At 36.2% G+C, this 25,138-nt stretch overlaps 1 protein-coding gene across 5 annotated transcripts in view; it reads right to left on the bottom strand.

Moving 5' to 3' along the window:
• CRY1 (cryptochrome circadian regulator 1) overlaps positions 1–25,138 on the bottom strand; it is a 104,158-nt gene that overhangs the window by 4,802 nt on the left and 74,218 nt on the right. For all 5 annotated transcript variants that reach the window (XM_057557248.1, XM_057557246.1, XM_007165726.2 and 2 more), the window contains exons 3-10: positions 7,695–7,837; positions 5,371–5,555; positions 4,947–5,035; positions 4,251–4,391; positions 3,856–4,167; positions 2,549–2,700; positions 2,111–2,313; positions 1,911–2,006 (exon numbers count right to left, since the gene is read on the bottom strand). In XM_057557248.1, the coding sequence (XP_057413231.1) occupies positions 1,911–2,006; positions 2,111–2,313; positions 2,549–2,700; positions 3,856–4,167; positions 4,251–4,391; positions 4,947–5,035; positions 5,371–5,555; positions 7,695–7,837 (1,321 nt within the window). The remainder of the gene's footprint in view (positions 1–1,910; positions 2,007–2,110; positions 2,314–2,548; positions 2,701–3,855; positions 4,168–4,250; positions 4,392–4,946; positions 5,036–5,370; positions 5,556–7,694; positions 7,838–25,138) is intronic.

Below are 25,138 nucleotides of genomic sequence, written 5' to 3'. Positions count from 1 at the left end.
GTTCTTAACCACTGTGCCACCAGGGAAGTCCCCCACCATCTTCTAAGAAAAGTTTCCTAGTTCCTTCAACTCCCTTTTTTCCTATTGCATGAGGAGGCAGCGTCTTACAATTTATCACTTTTTTCAGTTGTTTTTTTTCCCCCTTCCACACCCCCATTTAGACTCTAAGCTCTATGTAGCTTTTATGTCTTCTATGTCTTTTGAAGGCCTCAAAGCACCTAGCTACAAAGTGTGTTATAGGCAAATATTTACATGATTAGACTACTTTCAAGATTTATTAATCCTATCACAAAACATCATGTTTATAAATTTGTGAAGCAAAATTATTCCAATTTAACTTGCTAACATGATTAGTTTTGCAGATAAATACAGATTTGACTGGACTAAGAAACAGTATGTACCATCATTGTCCATTAGCTAGGCAACTGGAGTCTGTTGCTTTCCACCCTCTGCCACCTGCCTGTTATCTTAGTGCTTTACAGAACTTCTGTCCCTCAAACTCATGTGTGGGCAAAAGAGGCAGTCTGTGAACTGCATAAGAAATCTGATAGAACTTTTGAAATGCTACCTTGTTAAAGTTTACTTCAAATTGTAGGAGACTCTGAGAACATTTTTGAAGTACACTGCCATCATTAGCAACAATTTGAATGCAGGTGAAACACATTCCAGTAATAAAATATTTTGTCTATGAACACTACATTTGGCATTACATTTGCAGGGGAGACCCAGTGATACAGGAAAGAGTATGAACTTTAGGACTAGTTAGACTTGGATCTGAATCTTAGCTCAACTGCTTACTAACTGTGGGATCTTGGTTAAGTTACCTAACTCTTCTAGGCTAATTTTCCCAATCATAAAATGAGAAGCCTACTACCACCTCTCAAGGTTATTGTGAGTATGTGGCCAAAATACCCTCATACTGAGGCACAAAGTAGGCAGTCAAGATATGAGTGCTTTCGTTCCTTTCTCCTTAAGCTAATTGTTGATGCTCTCAAAAGCATGCAAAATATTTCTGAATTCAGAAAGGTGCAATTTGTTAAAGGTGTTATTCTTAATATCAAATTTTGAATAGCTGACTTCTTTTTTTTTTAAAAAATAAGCATTCCTCTAATGCAGCCTTGGTTTTTTTTTTCCTTTTAGTAACCATGCAGAATTATTTATTTTACTACCTATAACTGAAATACCAAAATAACCTTATTTCCAAACCACAAAATGATGTTTTAGAATTTAGAATATGGATGTTTTTATCCCCTTACACGACCAAACAGAAAGTAATAAGTCCAGCCATTCAGCCTTGTTTTTAATCAAATTAATTAGCTTCATGCTATTTTTGGTTAGAACTTTTGAAAATTGATATGATTCAAATTTCCAATACATACTGACTTCTTGACACATATTAAGAATATATGTGGCAACTAACTATATATATCACAAAGAAAACCATTATAGACCAGGCTTTGTAAGAAAAAACTCATGCGCAAAAGGACTAGAGGCCCTATGCATGTGTGTGATAAACCTTTTGGCTACGTTCACAGGGCCTCTGACCTTCTTAACTAATTACCTTATAGCTGACATATACTTAAAGGGAGTAAAAAATAATGACCATTCTGAAAATATAACATTTCAGTTTCATTTTATCCTTAAAAATTGCTAACCTCATTCAGTTTGCAAGAAGATCTTTACCTTGACCCAAATTCCACTATGTATAATGATGTTTCTATCTCTAAAATGTCACTAATGGAGTGAGGGTATGTGTGTATGTATATGTGCACGTATGCATGTGTACAAGGAACCTATTACACAATTTAAAGATAGATTTTAAAAAACATATTATAGTGAGGTACAATAAACAATATATTTATTATTAATCTCTTTATGTTACTAAGAGCAGAAATTTCCTTTTCACTTACTTCCACTGCTGCTACAACCTGGGATATTTTCTCCAGGAGAATACCCCATGAGGCCTCCATTCCCATTAGGATTAGATGGCACTGATGCAAGAAGACCTAAAGGGAAAAAATTTCCTATTAAGTTATGATCAAGATCAAGTTCAAGGATGGGTACATAAACAGCTGCCAAAGAAACAAATCAAAGGCATTTACTGACATACCTAGTCCTCTATATCGTGAAAGCTGCTGATAGATCTGTTTCATCCTCTCAATATTCAAACGGCTCGCCTCAGCATGGTTCACCATTGGTTTAGGATAATTAACTCCTATCAAACATTTGGCTACCTTTTGAATACCTTCTGGTGCATTCCAGGGATCATAGATATATTTTGCAGGGAAGCCTCTTAGGACAGGCAAATAACGTCTTTTGGGAGAAGGAAGAAAAATTATTAATAAAATGAACTATAAGCAAATTATAACAAACTATTTATTAGCTATGAATGACCAAAATCAAATCAATACCATTTAAATGATTTGTTACCCTTCTCCTCATCTCTGCTGCCCATCATGAGTGGGGAATACCTTAAGCGTTGCTTAAACATGAAAAGTTCTTCCTAGATTAGCTATTCCAAACCGAATAATAATCCTTCTTGATTTACCTGATATAGTCTCCATTGGGATCTGTTCTCCTACCAAAACCAACAGGGCAATAGCAGTGAAAAAACTGTTGGAAAAAGGAACTACAAGACAGCCACATCCAACTTCCAGCATTTATGCTCCAATCTGCATCAAGCAATAATTCTTCAAATACCTTCGGAAGTAACAGTAATCAATTAGTTTGCACACACATAATTCTCAAAGCAAGCATTTTTCTAGGTCTCTGCAAATCAAAAGTCAAGGCAAGAAAATCTAGCACAGAACTGTAAAATTAAACATTCCAAAGTTAGCTTCCTTGTCTGTGTTCTAGTCTATAATGAGTTATTTCAGGGAAAGAAACATATTAGTAATATATAGATTTCTGAATAGAATTTACTGTTCTAATCTTTGCACTGTTATTGGAAGAGGGGAGAGTAAAAGTTATTAAAGTCACCAATTTAAAAGGATAAGATGGGATATGAGAAGATTAAAAAAATGGAAAAAAAAGCAGTAAACACTTTCAAGAATGCAAAAATGCTACCAAATAAACCACCAACAAAAACTTAGAAGCTTAGTACATTGGCCTACATAATGGGAGCAATCAAATACAAATGACCTTTAAAAATTCATTAGTATTATACAGTTTAAATTTGGGATTCCTTGATCCAAAAGGGAAATAGAATTAAAATAAATTATTTTTTATAAATTCATTGTGTGCTGTACATCTACCTCATGCACAACTTTGTACTAGGAAATACCGGAGATGTAAAAAAACATAGGATCAGAAATGGTCTTTGGATAGGGGAAATTTATGATATAGGCAGGAAGGTAAAACATATTTAAGTCCTATTATATATAACCACAAGATGTCACAAAATGTTGTATGCTTCACATTACATAATATAATTATGACTAAAAAGCAATGGTGTTGAAGTGAGATGAAATGATTTATAGCTTAAAATTTATAAAACAAATTTGCTATTTCTAAGAACTCAGATGAATCCTTTATGTGACAGAAATGATCACCTATAAATATATATCGACCCAATAAGTCTGGAGTATTAAATCTTATAGCTCCCTTGATGGCTAGGCTGATTTAGCCATTGAAATGACTTCAGGTTAACTGAACCAGTTTTCACCAGTTCTCCTATCTGATTATGCCATTCTGCTCCCCAAAAGTGTGTCTGTATGATAAGAATTAAATGCTTTTCTATTGAAAAAATTAGACTATAAATGAATCTACATAGTAGACAATTTTTAGGAACTGTTTTATAAAGGTATAGAGTTCTTCAAAATAAGGCCATACTACATTAGTTGGAAGAACACTTACCTTCATTCCTTCTTCCCAACTAATCCACAGGTCACCTCGTGTCAGGAAGCAAGCAACTGCATGTCTGGCTAAATGATGGATCCAACCCTCCTGACGAAGCTGTGTCATGATGGCATCAATCCATGGAAAGCCTGTCCGTCCTTCTGCCCATTTCGCTAAAGCCTCAGGATTCTTATCCCAAGGAATCTGAACACAGATGGGATTTCCTTCCATTTTGTCAAAGCGTGGATTATTTGTTGCTGCTGTATAGAAAAATTCACGCCATAACAGTTGCCCATAAAGGGAAAGGGGAGGGGAACTGTTCTTTTTTACCTAAGATTAAAAGGCAAAGAAGTATTATCAGCAATTTAAAAAAAAAAGTATTTTGAAAAATAAGCTCCAGTTCCAGATAATACCTTTTTGTAGAGATCTGTCAGTTTGAAGTAAAATAGTCGACATGACAAACAACCAAATCGGAGATAAGGACTGAGTCCAGTAGGGCTAGCGAGCAGGGAATTCGCATTCATTCGAGGTCTTTCAAAGTTTGCTACCCAAGCCTGAAAACACACAGAGAAAATTATGCTAACTAATTGCCTTTTCCATTTTAAAAGATTGTTTAAAGTTGAGATTTTTTAAAAAGTTACATAGTGTCCGGAAAATAAAATATCATTTTTCTAGCCACAAATGACAGATTTTAATAAAAAACAAGAAAGATAAAAGTGATCATTCTTTTGTTTTAGCCATCCTCATGCAGTAAATTCCTAACACAAGGCTGAGAGCACCTTCAATCTGTCTCTCTCACACTGAGAAAAATATGAAACAGAAGAACTCTATCCTAGCTTCAAAGTTATAGTCATCAGATACCAGCTTACAAAGAAAGAATAGAAGGGGTAGTATTGATAGTAGCTAAAGAGGAAATAATCAGAAGAGGAGGAAGAAGGGTATTTAAATGAAGAGATAGTTGTTAATTTTCAAACAATTAGGTTTGTGCTATTTTAACTATTTCTCTCAATCCTTCTTTTTCAACAGTCTATTTTTTTGTTTTTAAAAAAGAGTGAAATTATTTTTAAAATGCCAGTTTGACAATATAAACATCATCTGTATTATCATACTTTTCTTTCCAAATGCCTTTCCAAACGTGTAAGTGCTTCAGTTTCTCCGCCTGGCCACACTGCAGAAGATAAGCCATCTGTATCAAAACCTAAAAAGAAAAGAAAAGAAAAGAAAAGAAAACAAATTTGACAGTAGCGTAAAAATGAAATGACAGCCCTGGATAGGTCCTCAAAAATAGATGATATATAACATGGTCTCTGTTCTTTAAGATGTACATCTTAAGGTGATAACAGATAGACCACATATTTATAGAACATATAAATAATGCACAGATTTATCACTTCTTAGTTTAAGAGTTTCTTTTCTTTTTTCTCCTTTCTTTTCCTTTTAGCGCAAAATACTTTACATGTCAAATTAGAAGTGGGATTTTTCTGAATGGTTTATTAACTCTTAAGCTCCACATGTATTACCGTTTACACCTACCTAGTTCTTCCAGTGAAGGGACTCCATATTTCTCATCATGGTCATCAGACAGAGGAGTTGTGCACTTTTCTATCACTTCTGAAGTAATTGTCTCTACTGGTATCTCTAGTGGTTCCATTTTGCTGATGAGAGTCTGGAATCTTTTATAAGTAAGAGGTGGTTGTCCACCATTTAGTTCTATGATCCTATTACAAAAGTTAGTAAAATGCTGTTAGTATTAAAAAAAGGAAAATATATTTTGATTGATAAACTCAAAAGGCTTAAAATCAGAAAATTAAATGAATCACTTAAGACTTCTAGGAGAATGTTAGCTTCTTATAGGGCCAAGAAACTTGTTAAAATAATTAACAAATCTAAAAATCATTCTCTTCATTTTATAGACATCTGCTAGGTATCAAAAATATACTGTGTGCAAATATCAAAACTTTTAAGACAAAGGGAATTAAGCACCTATGAGTGGAAAAAACAAGTGGCTAAATAAGCCTAAAGGCAAAAACAAAAAAATAATATATATGGAAATATAAAAACATACCACAACACAGCTCAAAGAATCTCTTAATCATCAATAAAAACTAAACCAGGCCAATGTTATACCAAGGAGCAATCAGTAAGTCTCATTAATTAGGATTCTATACTACTGTAGTGATAATCACTTGCTATTTAACATCGTGCTCATGTTTTTGTTAAATGTCAGCATACGTATCTTATGTATATATTTTATATTTAATTCTGATCACTAATTTCTCAATTAAGTAATGCTAAAAGGAAAGATAAGCCTTACCAATGGTAGTCTGAATTAGACACAATTTGGAAATACCAATTATTCTTTTTCACTATGGCCATTTGCTTACTAGCATTTAGCCTTAATAAAAAATTATTGGTAAAATCCAACTCCATCGTTTTATGCATCAGCAACTCAAGCCTCAAGAGAATTTAATAAACTAGTCAAGGTCACATAACTAATAAATAGCAAACCAAGGTTTTCTTAATCCAAATATAGTACAGTTTTCATTATATCACATATAATTATGTATCAATTGTACATACAGAAAGTAACCACCATAAAAACTATGCTCTCTGCTTTTAGTAATTTTGCTTTGGTGTAATACTTCGAGTTTATACATAGGGTCATAATGAAATTTGTCCACTATAATGATACTACAATGATACTACTGAGGACACTGCTAATTACATAACAGAGGCAAAACAAAAATCTTAGAAAAAATGCTTTCTATATGTTACATTTTTATATGACGGATTATATGTGGTAAATACTCACACTCAATCTAACAAACATTCCAATTTTATGCACAACACTGAGTTTCCCACTTAAAGCAATTGCTCTTATCTTGTTTTGCCTCCTTGCTATCAGCTCTCTAAAGTTAAGAAATCTGGTAAACTAGAAGGCAAGTTTATTATCGAAGGATATATGACTTCTGGCTTAATATCAAGTAAGACCCTTGACTAAATCAAACCACAATTTTTTGATACACTTGGAATAAAATTAACTAGCTGTCATGTTACTTACAGAATTAGCTTTATTAACTTGACAAAATGTGAAAATAAAAAAGTAAAATAATTTAAAAGGTACATAAATTGTGAGATTTCAGCACTTGTAAGGATGACAGTATGCTAAAGGTTAATGTTAACAAATCTTATGAACCTTCAAATCTTACAGCATATAAAACTTTATAAATTTAAACTTGACCATGGAATCTTTGTTGGACAAAGCATCACCAAAAACTGATAGTTCAGGAAATATACTTTGAGAAATAAGATATTATACCATTGTTCAGAAGACTATGTAATATTACATAAAATTTGCATATGGACTTAAAATCCAGAGAGACTAGATATACACACATAAAATAAAATAACTTATGACAATCATGTAAAATATATCAAGGCAGTTTGTGGCTATGTATGTCATATAAACTATAAAATTAACATTGCTAAAAGCCCAGAAAGGCAAGTTAGTAGGCTGAATTAGAATAGTCAAAGATAATTGTGTGATGCTTTTAATAGTTTTGAAATTGAAATTCTGAGTATGTTTATCTTATGTACTTATGTCTGTAATTTTGGTATCTGTCACTGGGTAAACAAAAATCACAGAGGTTAAATAAAATGCTAAAGGTTTGACACATAGTCACTTAATTCTCCCACAACTCTATTATGTATGTTTTTATTTCCACTTTATAAACTAGTCCCACAGTACATTCCCACAGTACATTTTCCATGTACTTAAAACCACTGAAATGTACACTTAAAAATGGTTAAGATGAAAAATATTATGTTATATGTATTTTACCATTAAAAAAACTTACTTGTCTAGGTCATATAATGTATGTGAAATTCGTACAATTACTTCTACTCCGGCTTCAGTAGCCAGTTTCTTAATAGCTGCATCTCGTTCCTTTCCAAAGGGCTCAGAATCATATTCAATTGAAAGTTTAGTAATGTTCCATTCCTAAAATAAGAGAAAGGGGCAAAAACATACATAAATTTTAACAATTATTTTTTCTATTATAACGACATAGGCTGGAAAAAAGTGAAAAGCTCCAACTCTACCTAGCATATAACAAACACTATATATAAGTGTTTGTCACGGTAAAATGGAAAAAAATAACACATTACCAAGTTGCTGAAAGATTAAATGAGTCAATGCATGTAAATTGTTTAGGACATAGTACATAGTAAGTCCTCAGTGAATAATAGCTGTCATTATTACTAGCCATTTGTATATTTCTTACTTTGTGAGTTGCAGCTTATGTTTTCTTGGGTTTCTATCACAGTTAATTTTTCTCTTAAGGATTTGTAAGAGCTCCTTATAGTTTAATGATAGCAAACCTTCTCTATCACCTGGGTCACTTTTTTTCCTAAATAGTTTGTAATTTAATTCTATGATTTTTTTGACAAATATTTAGTTTTTAGTTAGTAAATGCTGGAATTTAGAACAAGTCAATAACACTCCCTCCCCTTTTCCCTTTTTGAAAAGGAAGGGAATATAAGTCAGAAAACTAAAGGTAAAAATATAGATCACACAGTCTCCCAGGGCAACTGAAATAAAAATAAAAATAAACAAATGGGACCTAATGAAACTTACAAGCTTTTGCACAGCAAAGGAAACCATAAACAGAATGAAAAGATAACCTACAGAGTGGGAGAAAATATTTGCAAATAATGCAACCGACAAGGGCTGAATACAAACAGCTCATACAACTCAACAGAAAAAAAACCAAACAACCCAATTAAAAAATGGGCAGCAGACCTAAATAGACATTCCTCCAAAGAAGAAATACAAATGGCCAATAGGCACATGAAAAGATGCTCAACATCGCTAATAATTAGAGAAATACAAATCTAAACTACAATGAGGTATCACTTCACACTGATTCTGATGGTCAGATGGCCATCATTAAAAAGTCTGCAAATGCTGGAGAGGATATGGAGAAAAGGGAATCCTCCTATACTGTTGGTGGGAATGTAAGTTGGTACAGCCACTATGGAAAACAGCATGGAGGTTTCCTCAGAAAACTAAAAATAGAATTACCATATGATCCAGCAGTAGCACTCTTGGGCATACATCCAGACAAAACTCTAATTAAAAAAAGATACATGCACCCCATGTTCACAGCAGCACTATTCACAATAGCCAAGACATGGAAACAACCTAATGTCCACTGACAAATGAATGGATAAAGAAGATGTGGTACATATATACAACAGAATACTACTCAGCCATAAAAAAGAATGAAATAATGCCATTTGCAGCAACATGGATGCAACAAGAGAATATCATACTAAGTAAAGTAAGTCAGAAAGAGAAAGACAAATATCACATGATATCTCTTTTACATGGAATCTAAAATATGACACAAATGAACCTATGCAACAGAAACAGACTCATGGACATAGAGAACAGACTTGTGGTTGCCAAGGGGGAGGAGGTTGGGGGGAAGGATGGAGTAGGAGGTTGGAGTTAGCAGAAGTAAGCTATTATACATAGAATGGATGAACAACAAGGTCCTACTGTATAGCACAGAGAACTATATTTAATATCCTATGATAAACCATAATGGAAAATAATATATAAAAAAGAATGTATATATGTATAACTGAATCTCTTTGCTGTATAGCAGAAATTAACATAATATTGTAAATCAACTATACTTCAATTTAAATATATATATATGTATACATAATATATATATATATAGACCACATTACTAGTGAAGTTGAATTGGAGAAAACATATTATGTTTAAGGACAGATAAGCTTGCTAATTTGTTACCCCTGAATTAAACAGATTTAGCTACCCAATGATAAGCAGCACCTTCCTTGCAGTGTGGGCTGCCCCTATAAAATTTATTACATGGAGGAAGGGACTAGGATAAGTGTTCTCTGCAACTGAATAGGCAAAAAGGTATGATATGAGTGATACTCACCTAACTCCTTCTATTAACTCACCAATGAGATCATTTACTTCTTCCCTGGGGATAAATTAGTGAACATCTCTCCAGAAAAAAGCTAGGGAAAAAAGCTAGGGAAGAGAAGGTTCCCCACACATTAAAAGTATTCAGGGCAGAGTCAAGATGGCAGTGTGGGAAGACGAGGAGTTAGCATCTCCCCACAACTACGGTGCCTGCCAGCTGCTGGTGGTGGACTCTGATGCCAAAAGAGATGGGAGGAACCCCAAAGTGAACCGGTAGGATGCAGGGGGACTGAGGGGGGAGGAGAAGTGGAGCTCAGACTGGATTGGCACCCCTGAGGCCAGGGAGATCAGGAGAGGCGGGCAGGAGGAGCGGGAGAGGAGCAGAGGGCAATAGCCCTGCCCACTCGGGCCAGGGAAACTGCTGAGCTCCCAGGCCAATCCTCTGCCCTCCAAAGCCCCCTCCAGACCGCATGGGTCCTTAGGGGCATAGGAGGGAGGCCAGAGAGATCAGGAGAGGCAGGCGGGAGGGGCCCTCTGGGAGGAGCGGGAGAGAAGCGGAGGGTGATTGCTCCACCCACTCAGGCCCGGGGACCCTGCTGAGCTCCCAGGCCAGTCCCCTGCCCTCCAAAGCCCCCTCCAGGCTGTGCAGGTCCTTGGGGGCATAGGAGGGAGGCCGGGGAGATCAGAAGAGGCAGGCGGCGGGGGCCCTCCCAGACCAGAGGAGCAGGAGAGGAGAGGAGGGCATTTGCCTCACCCACTCGAGCCCAGGAAGCCTGCTGGGCTCCCAGGTGAGGTTCCCCTGCCCTCTGAGACCAGGGGTTGGGGGCACGCCTGGGCCCCTTCTGTTCCTTGAGCCTAAGCTCCACCCCCTACGGCCTTTTCCAGCCCTGTGGGTCCTGAGCATTGGCCCAGCCCACCATCCAAACCTCGCCCTTGCTTAGGCCCCGCCCTCCAGAGCCAAGGCCTCCCCCCCCCCATTTTTTTTTTCTTTTCCCTCCTCCTCTTTTTTACTATTGTGGTACTGATGTACCTTCCGGTTGTTGATTCATCTATATTTTTATTTTTATATTCTTCCTAAAATATCTCTTAGTTTCCTAGTCTAATTTTATTTTTTACTTTGTTATTTGTTATTTCTAAATTTTTTTGCTGCCCCAGGAGGCTTGCGGGATCTTGGTTCATGAGCCCGGAGACAGGCTGAAGCTCCTGTGGTGGGAGCTCCGAGTCCGAACCACTGGACTAACAGAGAATCTCAGACCCCAGGGAATATTCATCTGAGTGAGGTCTCACGGAGTTCCTCATCTCAGCACCAAGACCCAGCTCTACACAATAGCCTACAAACTCCAGTGTTGGAAGCCTCAGGCCAAACAACCAGTAAGAAAGGAACACAATCCCACTCATAAAAAAAAAAAAAAATGAGATGGCAAAAAAATATGTCACAGATGAAGGAGCAAGGTAAAAACCTACAAGACCAAATAAATGAAGAGGAAATAGGCAATCTACCTAAAAAAGAATTCAGAGTAATGATAGTAAAGATGATCCAGAATCTCGGAAATAGAAAGGAGGCACAGATTGAGAAAATACAAGAAAAGTTTAACAAAGATCTAGAAGAACAAAAGAACAAACAAACAGAGATGAACAACACAATAACTGAAATGAAAAATACACTAGAAGGAATCAATAGCAGAATAACTGAGGCAGAAGAACGAATAAGTGTGCTGGAAGACAAAATGGTGGAAATAACTGCCGAGGAGCAGAATAAACAAAAAAGAATGAAAAGAATTGAAGACAATCTCAGAGGCCTCTGGGACAACACTAAATGAACCAACATTCGAATCATAGGGGTCCCAGAAGAAGAAGAGAAAAAGAAATGCTCTGAGAAAATATCTGAAGAGATTATAGTTGAAAACTTCCCTAACATGGGAAAGGAAATAGTCACCCAAGTCCAGGAAGCACAGAGAGTCCCATACAGGATAAACCGTAGGAAAAACACACCAAGACACATATTAATCAAACTAACAAAAATTAAATTCAAAGAAAAAATATTAAAAGCAGCAAGGGAAAAACAAAAACTAACATACAAAGGAATCCCTATAAGGTTGTCAGCTGATTTTTCAGCAGAAACTCTGCAGGCCAGAAGGGAGTGGCAGGATATACTTAAAGTGATGGAAGAGAAAAACCTACAACCAAGATTACTCTACCTGGCAAGGCTCTCATTCAGATTCGATGGAGAAGTCAAAAGCTTTTCAGAGAAGCAAAAGCTAAGAGAATTCAGCACCACCAAACCAGCTTTACAAGAAATGCTAAAGAAACTTCTCTAGGCGGGAAACACAAGAGAAGAAAAAGACCCACAAAAACAAACCCAAAACAATTAAGAAAATGGTAATAGGAACATACATATCGATCATAACCTTGAACGTAAATGTACTAAATGCCCCAACCAAAAGACAGAGACTGGCTGAATAGATACAAAAACAAGACCCATATATATGCTGTCTAAAAGAGGCTCACTTCAGACCTAGGGACACATACAGGCTGAAAGTGAAGGGATGGAAAAAGATATTCCATGCAAATGGAAATCAAGAAAGCTGGGTAGCAATACTCGTATCAGAAAAAATAGAGACTGTTACAAGAGGTAAGGAGGGACACTACATAATGATCAAAGGATCAATCCAAGAAGAAGATATAACAATTATAAATGTTTATGCTCCAACACAGCAGCACCTCAATACATAAGGCAAATGTTAACAAGCCTGAAAGGAGAATTCGACAGTAACACAATAACAGCAGGGGACTTTAACACCCCACTTACACCAATGGACAGATCATCCAAACAGAAAATACATAAAGAAACACAAGCTTTAAATGATACAATAGACCAGATATATCTAACTGATATTTATAGAACACTCCACCCAAAAGTGGCAGAATATACTTTCTTCTCAAGTGCATATGGAACTTCTCCAGAATAGATCACATCTTGGGTCACAAATTAAGCCTTGGAAAATTTAGGAAAACTGAAATCACATCATGCATCTTTTCTGACCACAATGCTATGAGATTGGAAATCAATTACAGGAAAAAAACTGTAAAAAACACAAATACATGGAGGCTAAACAGTGCGCTACTAAATAACCAAGAGATCACTGAAGAAATCAAAGAAGAAATAAAAAAATACATAGAAACAAATGATAACAAAAACACGAGGACCTGAAACCTATGGGATGCAGCAAAAGCAGTTCTAAGAGGGAAGTTTATAGCAATACAATCTCACCTCAAGAAACAAGAAAAATCTCAAACAAACAATCTAACCCTACACTTAAAACAACTAGAGAAAGAAAAACAAAGAAAACCCAACGTCAGTAGAAGGAAAGAAATCATAATGATCAGAGCAGAAAACAATGAAATAGAAACAAAGAAAACAATAGCAAAGATCAATAAAACTAAAAGCTGGTTCTTTGAGAAGATAAACAAAATTGATAAACCCTTAGCCAGACTCATCAAGAAAAAAAGGGAGAGGACATAAATCAATAAAACTAGAAATGAAAAAGGAGGGGCTTCCCTGGTGGCGCAGTGGTTAAGAATCTGCCTGCCAATGCAGGAGACACAGGTTTGAGTCCTGGTCTGGGAAAATCCCACATGCCGCGGAGCAACTAAGCCTGTGCGCCACAACTACTGAGTCTGCGCTCTAGAGCCCGTGCTCCACAACAAGAGAAGCCACCGCAATGAGAAGCCCACACACCACAACAAAGAGTAGCACACATTCGCCACAACTAGAGAAAGCCCATGCACAGCAACAAAGACCCAACACAGCCAAAAGTAATAAATAAATAAAATAAATAAATTTAAAAAAAAAGAAATGAAAAAGGAGAAATCACAACTGACACTGCAGAAATACAAAGGATTATAAGAGACTCTGCCACAACTATATGCCAATAAAATGGACAACCATGAAGAAATGGACAAATTCTTGGAAAGGTACAATTTTCCAAGACTGAACCAGGAAGAATTAGAAAATATAAACAGACCTATCACAAGCAATGAAATTGAAACCGTAATTAAAAATCTTCCAACAAACAAAAGTCCAGGACCAGATGGCTTCACAGGCGAATTCTATCAAACATTTAGAGAAAAGCTAACACCAATCCTTCTCAAACTCTTCCAAAAAATTTCAGAGGGAGAAACACTCCCAAATTCATTCTACGAAGCCACCATCACCCTGATACCAAAACCAGAAAAAGGTATCACAAAAAAAGAAAATTATAGACCAATGTCACTGATGAACATAGATGCAAAAATCCTCAACAAAATACCAGCAAACTGAATCCAATCATACATTAAAAGGATGATACACCATGATCAAGTGGGATTTATCCCAGGGATGCAAGGATTCTTCAATATACACAAATCAATCAATGTGATACACCACATTAACAAATTAAGGAATAAAAACCATATGGTCATCTCAATAGATGCAGAAAAAGCTTTTGACAAAATTCAACACCCATTTATGATAAAAACTCTCCAGAAAATGGGCATAGAGGGAACCTACCTCAACATAGTAAAGGCCATACATGACAAACCCACAGTAAGCATCATATTCAATGGTGAAAAACTGAAACCATTACCACTAAGATCAGGAACAAGACAAGGATGTCTACTCCCATCACTCTTATTCAACATAGTTTTGGAAGTCCTAGTCACAGCAATCAGAGAAGAAAAAGAAATAAAAGGAATACAAATTGGAAAAGAAGAAGTAAAACTGCCACTGTTTACCAATGACATGATACTGTACCTAGAAAACGCTAAAGATGCCACCAGAAAACTACCAGAACTAATCAGTGAATTTGGTAAGGCTGCAGGATACAAAATTAACGCACAGAAATCTCTGGCATTCCTATACACCAACAATGAAAAATCTGAAAGAGAAATTAAGGAAACACTCCCATTTACCACTGCAACAAAAAGAATAAAATATCTAGGAATAAACCTGCCTGAGGAGGCGAAAGACTTGTACTCAGAAAACTATAAAACACTGATGAAAGAAATCAAAGATAACATAAACAGATGGAGAAATATACCATGTTCTTGGATTGGAAGAATCAATATTGTGAAAATGACTATACTACCCAAAGCAATTTACAGATTCAATGCAATCCCTATCAAACTACCAATGGCGTTCTTCACAGTATCAGAACAAAAAATCTTACAATTAGTATGGAAACACAAAAGACCTCGAATAGCCAAAGCAATCTTGAGAAAGAAAAACGGAGTTGGAGGAATCAGGCTCCCTGACTTCAAACTATACCACAAAGCTACAGTAATCAAGACAGTATGGTACTGGTACAAAAACAGAAATATAGATCCATGGTACAAGATAGAATGCCCAGAGATAAACCCACGCACATATGGGCACCTAATTTACGACAAAGAGAAAAGACAGCCTCTTCAATAAGTGGTGCTCAGAAAACTGGATAGCTACATGTAAAAGAATGAAATTAGAACACTCCCTAACACTATACACAAAAATAAACTCCAAATGGATTAAAGACTTAAATGTCAGACCAGACACTATAAAACTCTTGGAGAAAAACATAGGAAAAACACTCTTTGACATAAGCCACTGCAAGATCTTTTTTGACCTACCTCCTAGAATAAGGGAAATAAAAACAAAAATAAACAAATGGGACTTAATTAAACTTAAAAGCTTTTGCAAGCAAAGGAAACATAAACAAGACAAAAAGACAACCCTCAGTATGTGAGAAAATATTTGCAAGTGAAACAACAGACAAAGGATTAATCTCCAAAATATACAAACAGCTCATGCAGCTCAATATCAAAAAAACATACAATCCAGTTAAAAAATGGGCAGAAGACCTAAACAGACATTTCACCATGGAAGACATACAGGTGGCCAAGAGGCACATGAAAAGATGCCCAACATCACTAATTATTAGAGAAATGCAAATCAAAACTACAATGAGGTATCACCTCATGCCAGTCAGAATGGCCATTATCAAAAAATCTAGAAACAATAAATGCTGGAAAGGGTGTGGTGAAAAGGGAACCCTCCCACACTGTTGGTGGGAATGTAAACTGATACAACCACTATGGAAAACAGTACGGAGGTTCCTTAAAAAACTAAAAACAGAACTACCATATGACCCAGCAATCCCACTACTGGGCATACACCCTGAGTAAACCATAATTCAAAAAGAGACATGTACCACAATGTTTATTGCAGCACTATTTACAATAGCCAGGACATGGAACCAACCTATATGTCCATCGACAAATGAATGGATAAAGAAGATGTGGCACATATATACAATGGAATATTACTCAGCCATAAAAAGAAATGAAATTGAGTTATTTGTAGTGAGGTGGATAGACTTAGAGACTGTCATGCAGAGTGAAGTCAGAAAGACAAAAACAAATACTGTATGCTAACACATATATATGGAATCTAAAAAAAAATGGTACTGATGAACCTAGTTGCAGGGCAGGAATAAAGAGGTAGACACAGAAAATGGACTTGAGGACATGGGGTGGGAGGGCGAAGCTGGGGCGAAGTGAGAGTACCATCGACATATATACACTACCAAATGTAAAATAGTTGGCTGGTGGGAAGCAGCAGCATAGCACAGGGAGATCAGCTCAGTGCTTTGGGATGACCTAGAGAGGTGGGATAGGGAGGATGGGAGGGAGGCTCAAAAGGGAGGGGATATGGGGACATGTGTATGCATATGGCTGATTTGCTTTGTCGTGCAACAGAAACTAACACAGTATTGTGAAGCAATTATACTCCAATAATGATATAGTAAAAAAAAATAAAGCACACACAAAAAAGAGTTTTCATTCATATTCCAAGTATTTATTATAATTCTTAGTATAGGCCAGTTCCTATGCTAGGTTCCTCCCTCCTGGAACTTACTGAGGAACTTACAGAGGTAAATAAATAATTAAATATATAATAACTATTAGAAAAAAAATAGGATGCTATGATAGAGGATATGGGGGTGAGGAAGAGCTGGTAAGTTAATTATCTACTTTTAATTACACTGGCTAAGACTTTCAGTAAGTGGTGAAAGTGAATATCCTTGCTTTGTTCCCTATCTTAGGTGTAAAGCATTCAGTGTTTCACAATTAAGTATGAAGTTAGCTATGCTTTTTGTGGACAATCTTTACCAAACTGATATTTATCAATTTTCTATTCCTAGTTTGCATAATGTTTTTAAAAATTATAAATGGGTGTTGACTTCTGTCAAATGATTTTTCTTCATCTACTGAGACAACCATAATACCCTGTCCTTTACTCTATTAATAGGATAGATTATGTTAATTTATTATTTTACAATGTTGAACCAACTTTGAATTCTTGAAATAAACCCCACTGATCATGATGTAGTATTATTTTAAAATATGGCTAAATTCTATTTGTTAATATATTAAGGATATCTAAGTGTGTGTTATGGGGGACACTTGGCTATACTTTTTTTTTCTTTCTTAAAAGTTCTTCATCAGGTTTTGGTATGAGTTATGCTGGCCTCATAAAAAAGTTCAGTGACCCCAATATTATCCTCTGTTTTCTGAAAGAGTGTCATAAGACTGGTATTATTTCTTTCTTAAATATGTGGTAGAATTCACAAGTAAAGCCATCTGGGAAATGGAGTTTTACTTATTGGAAGGTTTTTTTTATTACAAATGCAATTTCTTTGAGAGAGGACTATTCAGTTTTTCTTTCTCTTTCTTCTGAGAATTTTAGTAAGTTGCACTTTTCAAGAATATTTTTCATTTCATCTTAGTTGTACAATATATTGGTATTATGATGTTTACAATATTCTTTATTATGTTTTTAAAGTTTAGAGACTCTCTAGTGATGTCCCCTTTTTTTATTCTTAAGGTAATTTGTGTTTTCTCCCTTTCTGGCCCTGATCAGTATTGCTAGGAGTTTATCAATTTTATTAATCTTTTCAAAAGAAAACTGAACTCTGAATCAATGAGTTCAGTCAGTAGACAGAAACCACATTAGTAATTTGAACAGGGAAAATTTAACTTGAAGAACTGTCCGCAAGTAAAAGAAGAGGAGTTAAGGCTATATACTGTCCAATATGGTAGATAACCACTTGCCATTGAAGTGGCTTCTGAGCGCTTGAAATGTGGCTAGTTGGAATGGAGATGTGTTATAAGCATAAAATATACAGTGGATTTCAAAGACTTCATATAAAAAAAGGTTAAAATAGTTTAATAGTTTTGTAATGATTTTATATTGAAAAGATAATATTCTAGACATACTGTGTTAAATAAAACACATCTAAAAAATTAACTTCACATTTTTCTTTTTTAAAGGTGGCTATTAGAAAATTTTAAATTACACATGTAGCTTCTGTTGGATAGTATTGTTCTAAGGTGTCCAAAAGCAGCTACCACCTCTAAATGGAGGGAAAATAATTAAGCAATGAATTAAGAAAGTTCCCTTTCTTCCCTGCTGCTGAGATTCACACCTCATTGTATGGGGTGTGCTGCCTCAAGAACAACCTTCCCTGTAGGGAAGAAACCTGCCAGGGGGCTAGGGCCAGAGCTGGTTCCTAGGAACAGCCCAGTGGGTGGCTGAGAAACTTCCTGCAGGGTATGGGCTGACTGGAGCTGATCTGTAGAATCGGTCCACTGCATGGCAGAGACATTTGCCAGAGGGTGTGAATGAGCTGGAGCTTGTCCAGGAGGGCTACTGAGGTGAGGGCTACTGAGGTAAGTGCTACTGGTCCTCCCACATGCTCATTTGCTAGCTAAGGTGCTAGGAAAAAAATTATAAAGATACCAAAAAGAAAGCCCCTTCTCTCCTGCTATGACCTTACAAAGAACCAACAGCAATTTCTATTGACAAAACCTAAAATCAAGCCAGCCAGCAAAGGAGAAAAGTTTACAGCATCCAGCTTCAGTATCACAAAGCAGGGCAAAGAAGGGTGGATTTGGAGCTGAGAGACAAGAAATTGTCTATTCCACATTTATTTTCTCTATTGTTTGTCTGCTTTCAGTTTCATTGATTTCCATTCCTCTCTTTATTATCTCCTTTCTTCTACTATTGGTTTAATTTGTTCTTTCTCTATTTTTTAAGGTAGAAACTTAGTTCTTTGATTCTTTTCTAATAGAGTATTGAAAGCTATTAAGTTTCCTCTAAGCACTGCTGTAGCTGAATCTCATAAATTTTGATATACCGTATTCAAATACGGTATGTATGATATACCGTATTTCCATTATCATTCAGTTACAAAGATTTGCTATTCTCTTGCTATTCATTTTATTTTAATTTTTATTTATTTATTTATTTTTTATATACTGCGATTTTATTTCAATCACACAAATGAAGTTAGCCTGTAGGAAATTTAAATGAAACAGTATGGTAAAACTAGCAGAGAACCAAAAACTCTAATAAGGAAGTACACCTAAAGCATGAGAATTCAACATTCATTACTGTTACATCTTCAGTTTTGATTGACACTTGATGCCTGCAAATTTTGAAACAAACTTTGAGATCATGATGACTATTCTGAAGAGATTTCAGCACCAGCACTAAGATTTGTACATTCAGTTGGTTTGCAATTCACTTGTTAGCCATTTACATAGTGTATAGTACAGATTTGTCACAGGTCAGATCACAGTGCTGAAGGAAAGAAGTACCTTCCTGTAATTAGAAAGGATCCCCTCAACTACACTCAGCTTAAGACATCCAATGTACAAGAGCACGAAAACCATCATAATATTGTGGCTCCAAGGAACATAGTTTTGATAAGGAAAATAACCTAAGCTTCTGTTTCCCATTTTAATTACTGAAATCTCTAACAATGATAAAACTGTCACATAGGACAGTAAATGTATACAGTAATTCAATCAAACTTCTTGAAAAGAACACATTTTTGCTATTCATTTTAATTCTACTGAAGTCAGAGAATATTATTCTGTAAGATTTCAGTCTTGAAATTTGTTGATAACTGTTTTGCGACTGAACATATGGTCTATCTTGGTGAATGTTTCATATGCACAAGAAAATAATGTGTATCCTCTAGTTCTTGGGTGTAGTGTTCTACAAATATCAGTTACAACAAATTGATTTCATAGTGTTATTCATATCATCCATATCTTTATTAGTTTTTGTATATTCTATCAATAAATGAGAGATGTAAAAATCAACTATGATTGTGAATTTATCTATTTCTCCCTTTAGTTTTATCAGTTTGAGATTCATGTGTTTTTATGCTATTAGTAGATAATACATATTCATGATGGCTATACTTTTTCTTTTAATACATTTCTTTCCTTCTTTCTTTCTTTTTGGCTGCATTGGGTCTTCGTTGCTGCACGCATGCTTTCTCTAGTTGTGGAGAGCGGGGACTACTCTTCGTTGTGGTGTGTGGGCTTCTCATTGCGGTGGCTTCTCTTGTTGTGGAACACAGGCTCTAGGCATGTGGGCTTCAGTAGTCGTGGCATGCAGGCTCAGTAGTTGTGGCTCACGGGCTCTAGAGTGCAGGCTCAGTAGTTGTGGCACATGGGCTTAGTTGCTCCGCAGCATGTGGGATCTTCCCGGACCAGGGATGGAACCCATGTCCCCTGCCTTGCCAGGCGGATTCTTAACTACTGTGCCACCAGGGAAGTCCAGGTTATATATTTTTGATGTGAGACTTTACTCTTCATCTGTGGTAATTTTGTCTTGAATTCTACTTCTTTATCTTACTGCTTACAAAGTACGTCTTTTTCAGTCTCTTTTATTTCAAACTATGTTTCTTCATATTTAAAGTGTCTCTTCTAATCAGCATATAGTTGGTTCTTGCTTGTTTTTTTATGTAGTCTGATAAACTGTCTTTTAAATGGAGAGTTTAAAAAAGACCATTTATATTTAATATAATTATTGATATAGTTGTGTTTAATTTTATCATGTTGGTAAGTTTTCCATTTGCCCATCTCTTCTTTTACTCCTCTGTGCCCCCTACCTGCCTTCATTTGAATGAGTAATATTTTTAGTATTCCATTTAAAATTCCTCTATTAACTTTTTAGAAATAGCTCTTTGGGTTATTTTAGATCACAATATGTATTGTTATCACAGTCTACCTTCAAATAATATATTACAATTGAATAATGTAAGAATTTACACATATTTCTATTTACCTTCTTCCTACCTTGTGTGATCTTGTTACAGGTTTTATTTCTATATATGTTTCAAGCCCCACTATATTCATATTATTCCCTACAATTTATCAATATTAGTTGGTTTTAATCTGTCAATGGTCTTTTTAAAATAGGATATATTTATACATAACTAAAAAAAAAGTGGTCTTTTATATTTACCCATATTTTTAGTGCTCTTCCTTCTTTCTTTGAAGATCCTGTCTTTAGCCTAGAATTATTTTCTTTTACCTAGCAGAACTTCCTTTAATATTTCTTTTTAAAATAGATTTATTTATTTATTTATTTATTTTTGGCTGCATTGGGTCTTCGTTGCTGCGCACGGGCTTTCTCTAGTTGTGGCAAGGGGGGGCTACTTTTTGCTGCAGTGCGTGGGCTTCTCATTGCAGTGGCTTCTCTTGTTGTGGAGCACAGGCTCTAGGTGCACGGGCTTCAGTAATTGTGGAGCGTGGACTTCAGTAGTTGTGGCATGTGGGCTCTGTAGTTGTGGCTCGCAGGCTCTAGAGTGCAGGCTCAGTCATTGAGGCACAAGGGGTTAGTTGCTCCGAGGCATGTGGGATCTTCCCAGACCAGGGATTGAACCCATGTCCCCTGCATTGGCAGGCAGATTCTTAACCACTGTGCCACCAGGGAAGTCCCCTTTTAATATTTCTTATAGTATAGATCTGATGGAAATAAATTCTCTCTGCATTTGTCTGCCTGAAAATGCCTTCATTGTGCCTTCTCTTTTTAAAAAATGAATATTTTTGCTATTTCTAGCTTTTTAAAAATGCCTTTCCATTGTCTTCTGGACTCTTTTTTTTTTTTTAATAAGAAACCATCAAACACTCTTAGTGTGATTCCCTGAATATGTCCTTTCTCTTCTGGCTGCTTATAAAATTTTCTATCTTTGGTTTTCAGTTAATTGATTATGATGTGGCAAGGTGTGGTTTCCTTTATGTTTATGCTGTTTGGGGTTTGTTGAGCTTCTTGGCACTGTAGGTTGATATCGTCCATCAATTTTGGAAACTCAATTATCTCTTCAAATATTTTTTTTCTGTCCCAATCTCTCTCTCCCTCTTTTTTCTAGGTCTACAATTATGGATATGTTAGGCCATTTACTGTTGTTCCACAAGTCTCAGACACTCTATTCCCTTTTTAAAAAAATCTTCCTCTTTGTGCTTCAGTTGGGATACTGACTGTCTTCAACTTCACTGATCTTTTGTTCTGCTCTGTTCAATCTGGATAAACCCAATTAATGAATTTTCATTTTTGATATTGCATGTTTCAGTTCTAGGAGTTTCATTTGGTTCTTTTTAATACTTTCCATTTTTGTACTAAAATTACCATCTCTTCACATAGTTTTTCACCTGTTGACTAGATTCTCTACTATCTACGGCATAATTATTGTAAAGTCCTTTCTTTATTCTAATCCCAACATCTGCATCAACTGTGGGACTGGTTCTACTGATGGTTTTTCTTTTACTTGATTGCAAGTTACATATTCCTGCTTCTTCATATGTCTCATAATTTGTGATCATACAACAGACAATGTTATAAAAGACTAGAAATGGAATAAACAACATTTATCTCTAGAAAAGTGCATAGTCTTTGCTCTGATAGAAGTTGAATTGCTGGAGTCAGTAATTGAGCTGGGTCTGGGCTTTGTTGTTGCTTTAATTAAATTTCATTCACCACTGGCTTCAAATATTTTGAGGGCAGGATTCAGATTTTTCTTCAACAGGGCTTGAGATGTGAGTACTAACAAGACTCCAGATGTCTCTCTCTGCTTTACAGCCCAGTCACTAGCTTTACAAACTATAGGACATCTCTCTCCGCTTTGCTGTCTACCCATCAGCTTTATGGTTGCTAAGGACTTCTCTTTGTTTTCCAGCCCTGTCCCCTAATTTTCTACACCTCTGGAGGCATCTTTCTACCCTGATGTCCTGTCTCCAGCTTCAGTGAACTGCTACTTTGCACTAAGTGAATGCCCAGTGCACTTCAATGAGGGAACCCTCTCAACTCTTTTCGCTCGCCCCAGCCTTTGGCACACTGCCACTGGTACTCCACGAAGGCACTGTTAGAAAGAACTGGAGAGTGGGTGTAAACTTACTCTGTGACTAGGACTTCTTGAAATTCTAATCTGCCATGTCAGCCCACATATGACCGCAAAAAGCTTGGTAAAATTTCAACTGGTTTCTCTTCTCTCTCAACTATGGTAGAATCCCTTCTCTTCCTGCTGTGATTCCAGGGATGTAGCCATGGGTCTCTTCTTTCCCATGAAAGTCTCATCCCTTTATGCAATTTGGTTTATTTAGGTTTCTTTGTGTCATCAACTCTCTAATAGGTTAAAAACAAACAAACAAAAAACCTATGATATTGTGGCATATTTACTTTCTTCACATTGTTAAGACAGGAATGTTGGTCTACTGCAACTTTCTACATCTTAACCAGAGGTGGAAGTCCCTATCTACTCTTTAGCCCGGTTTTATTTTAAGCAACACACGGTTAATCTTTGAATTTCAACAGTAAATATAACAATAAGATTGCATGTAGTATTAAAATATTTTCATGTGAAATGAGTGAATATTCACTTTGCAATTTTAGGCACTAAGATTCATATCTGTTTTTGTGTATCACAATTATTTGTTTAACCATTCAGAAGGCATAATATGAACCACTAAATGGATGTGCAGTTCTTAAACAGTCACAAGTAATATTGTGAAAATAATTAAGAAACATAAAATTTTTATAAAACAAAGTTATAAATAACAAACTTCCTGGGAGAAAGCATTTGAAATAGTATAATTACATTAAAAAAAGTTATCTCACAAAATAACCCAAACATAAAGAAGGTAAAGCTCTAAAAATTTCCACGCATCCATCCATTACCCCTTCCTTTACTCCATAGATCTAGTCTCAGGGTTTTAAACACAATTTATATGTTTAAGGTTCCTAAATTTAGTACAGACTTCTCCCCTGAGCTCTGGACTTGAATCCCACTCAACAAATACATTCAGATGTCTAAAAGGCGTCTCAAACTTAAAATGTTAAAAAAGGTGAACTCCTGATTTTTCCCTAAACTTGTTCCTCCTATAGTCTTCCTCATCTCACTAAATGGCAACCCACTGTGTCATTTGCCCAGGCTAAAAACCTAGGAGTCATCCTTGACTCTCAATACCACATATAAACAAACCCTATAGCCTCTATTCAAAAAATATACCAAAATCCTACGACTTCTCAACACCCTTACTGCTACTCTAGTCCTAGTCACCATCATCTTGTTTCCAAATAACTGCCATGGCCTCCTAATTGATCTTTCTTCTTAAGTCTTTACAGCATTTCCATTCTCCAATATCTATTCTCTACAGTCAAAGTGATTCTTTTAAATGTAAGTGAAATCATGTCACTCCCCTACTCAGAAATCTCCCATGGCATCCCATTTCACTCAGAGTAAAACCCAAAGTCCTTAACATGGTAAAGCCCTGTGATCTGGCTCCTGCAACCTCTCTGACCCTATCTCTTATTTTCACTCACTGTGCTTTGGCTAGAGCACACCGGCCTCCTTCCTTGCTGCTCCTAAACAAGTCATGGCACACTTCCACATCAGGGCCTTTGTAATTACTGTTCCCTCTGCCTGTGGCACTCTTTCCCCAAGTTGCAGTAGCTTAGCAGCTTAAAACAACTGATTAACTCTCCAAGTCTGTCAGTTAACTAGATGGTTCTTCTGTTGGTCTCACCTGGGCTCACTCACAAGCTTGCAATCGGCTGGCAGCTTGGCCGGTGCCAGAGCATCTAAATGACCTCTCTCACACATTTCAGACCTTGGTGCTGGCTGTTGGTTGGCCCACTCTCTCTACACGTGGTCTCCCATAACGTGACATTCTAGCCCAGTCCTTACATGGTACAAGGAGCGTTCCAAGTGGGCAAAGGTAGAAGCTGCAAGGTCGCTTGAGGCCTAGGATTTGAAACTCGGTATCTCCTTTGGCACTTAGTGAATACAAGATATAAGGCCAACCCAGATTTAAGGGAGTGAGAAAATAAACTCTACCTTTTGATGAACAAGCTGCAAAATTTTGTGGATTCAATATATCACACCCCAGATATCTGCATGGCTCAATCTCTTCATATATTTGCTCAAAGGTTACCTTATCAGTGAGGCCTTCCATGATTCCATATAA

Source organism: Balaenoptera acutorostrata, chromosome 11 (genome assembly GCF_949987535.1).
Source record: "Balaenoptera acutorostrata chromosome 11, mBalAcu1.1, whole genome shotgun sequence".
In the NCBI taxonomy this organism is placed as follows: Eukaryota; Metazoa; Chordata; class Mammalia; order Artiodactyla; family Balaenopteridae; genus Balaenoptera; species Balaenoptera acutorostrata.
This window is presented reverse-complemented; position numbering and strand designations above follow the sequence as displayed.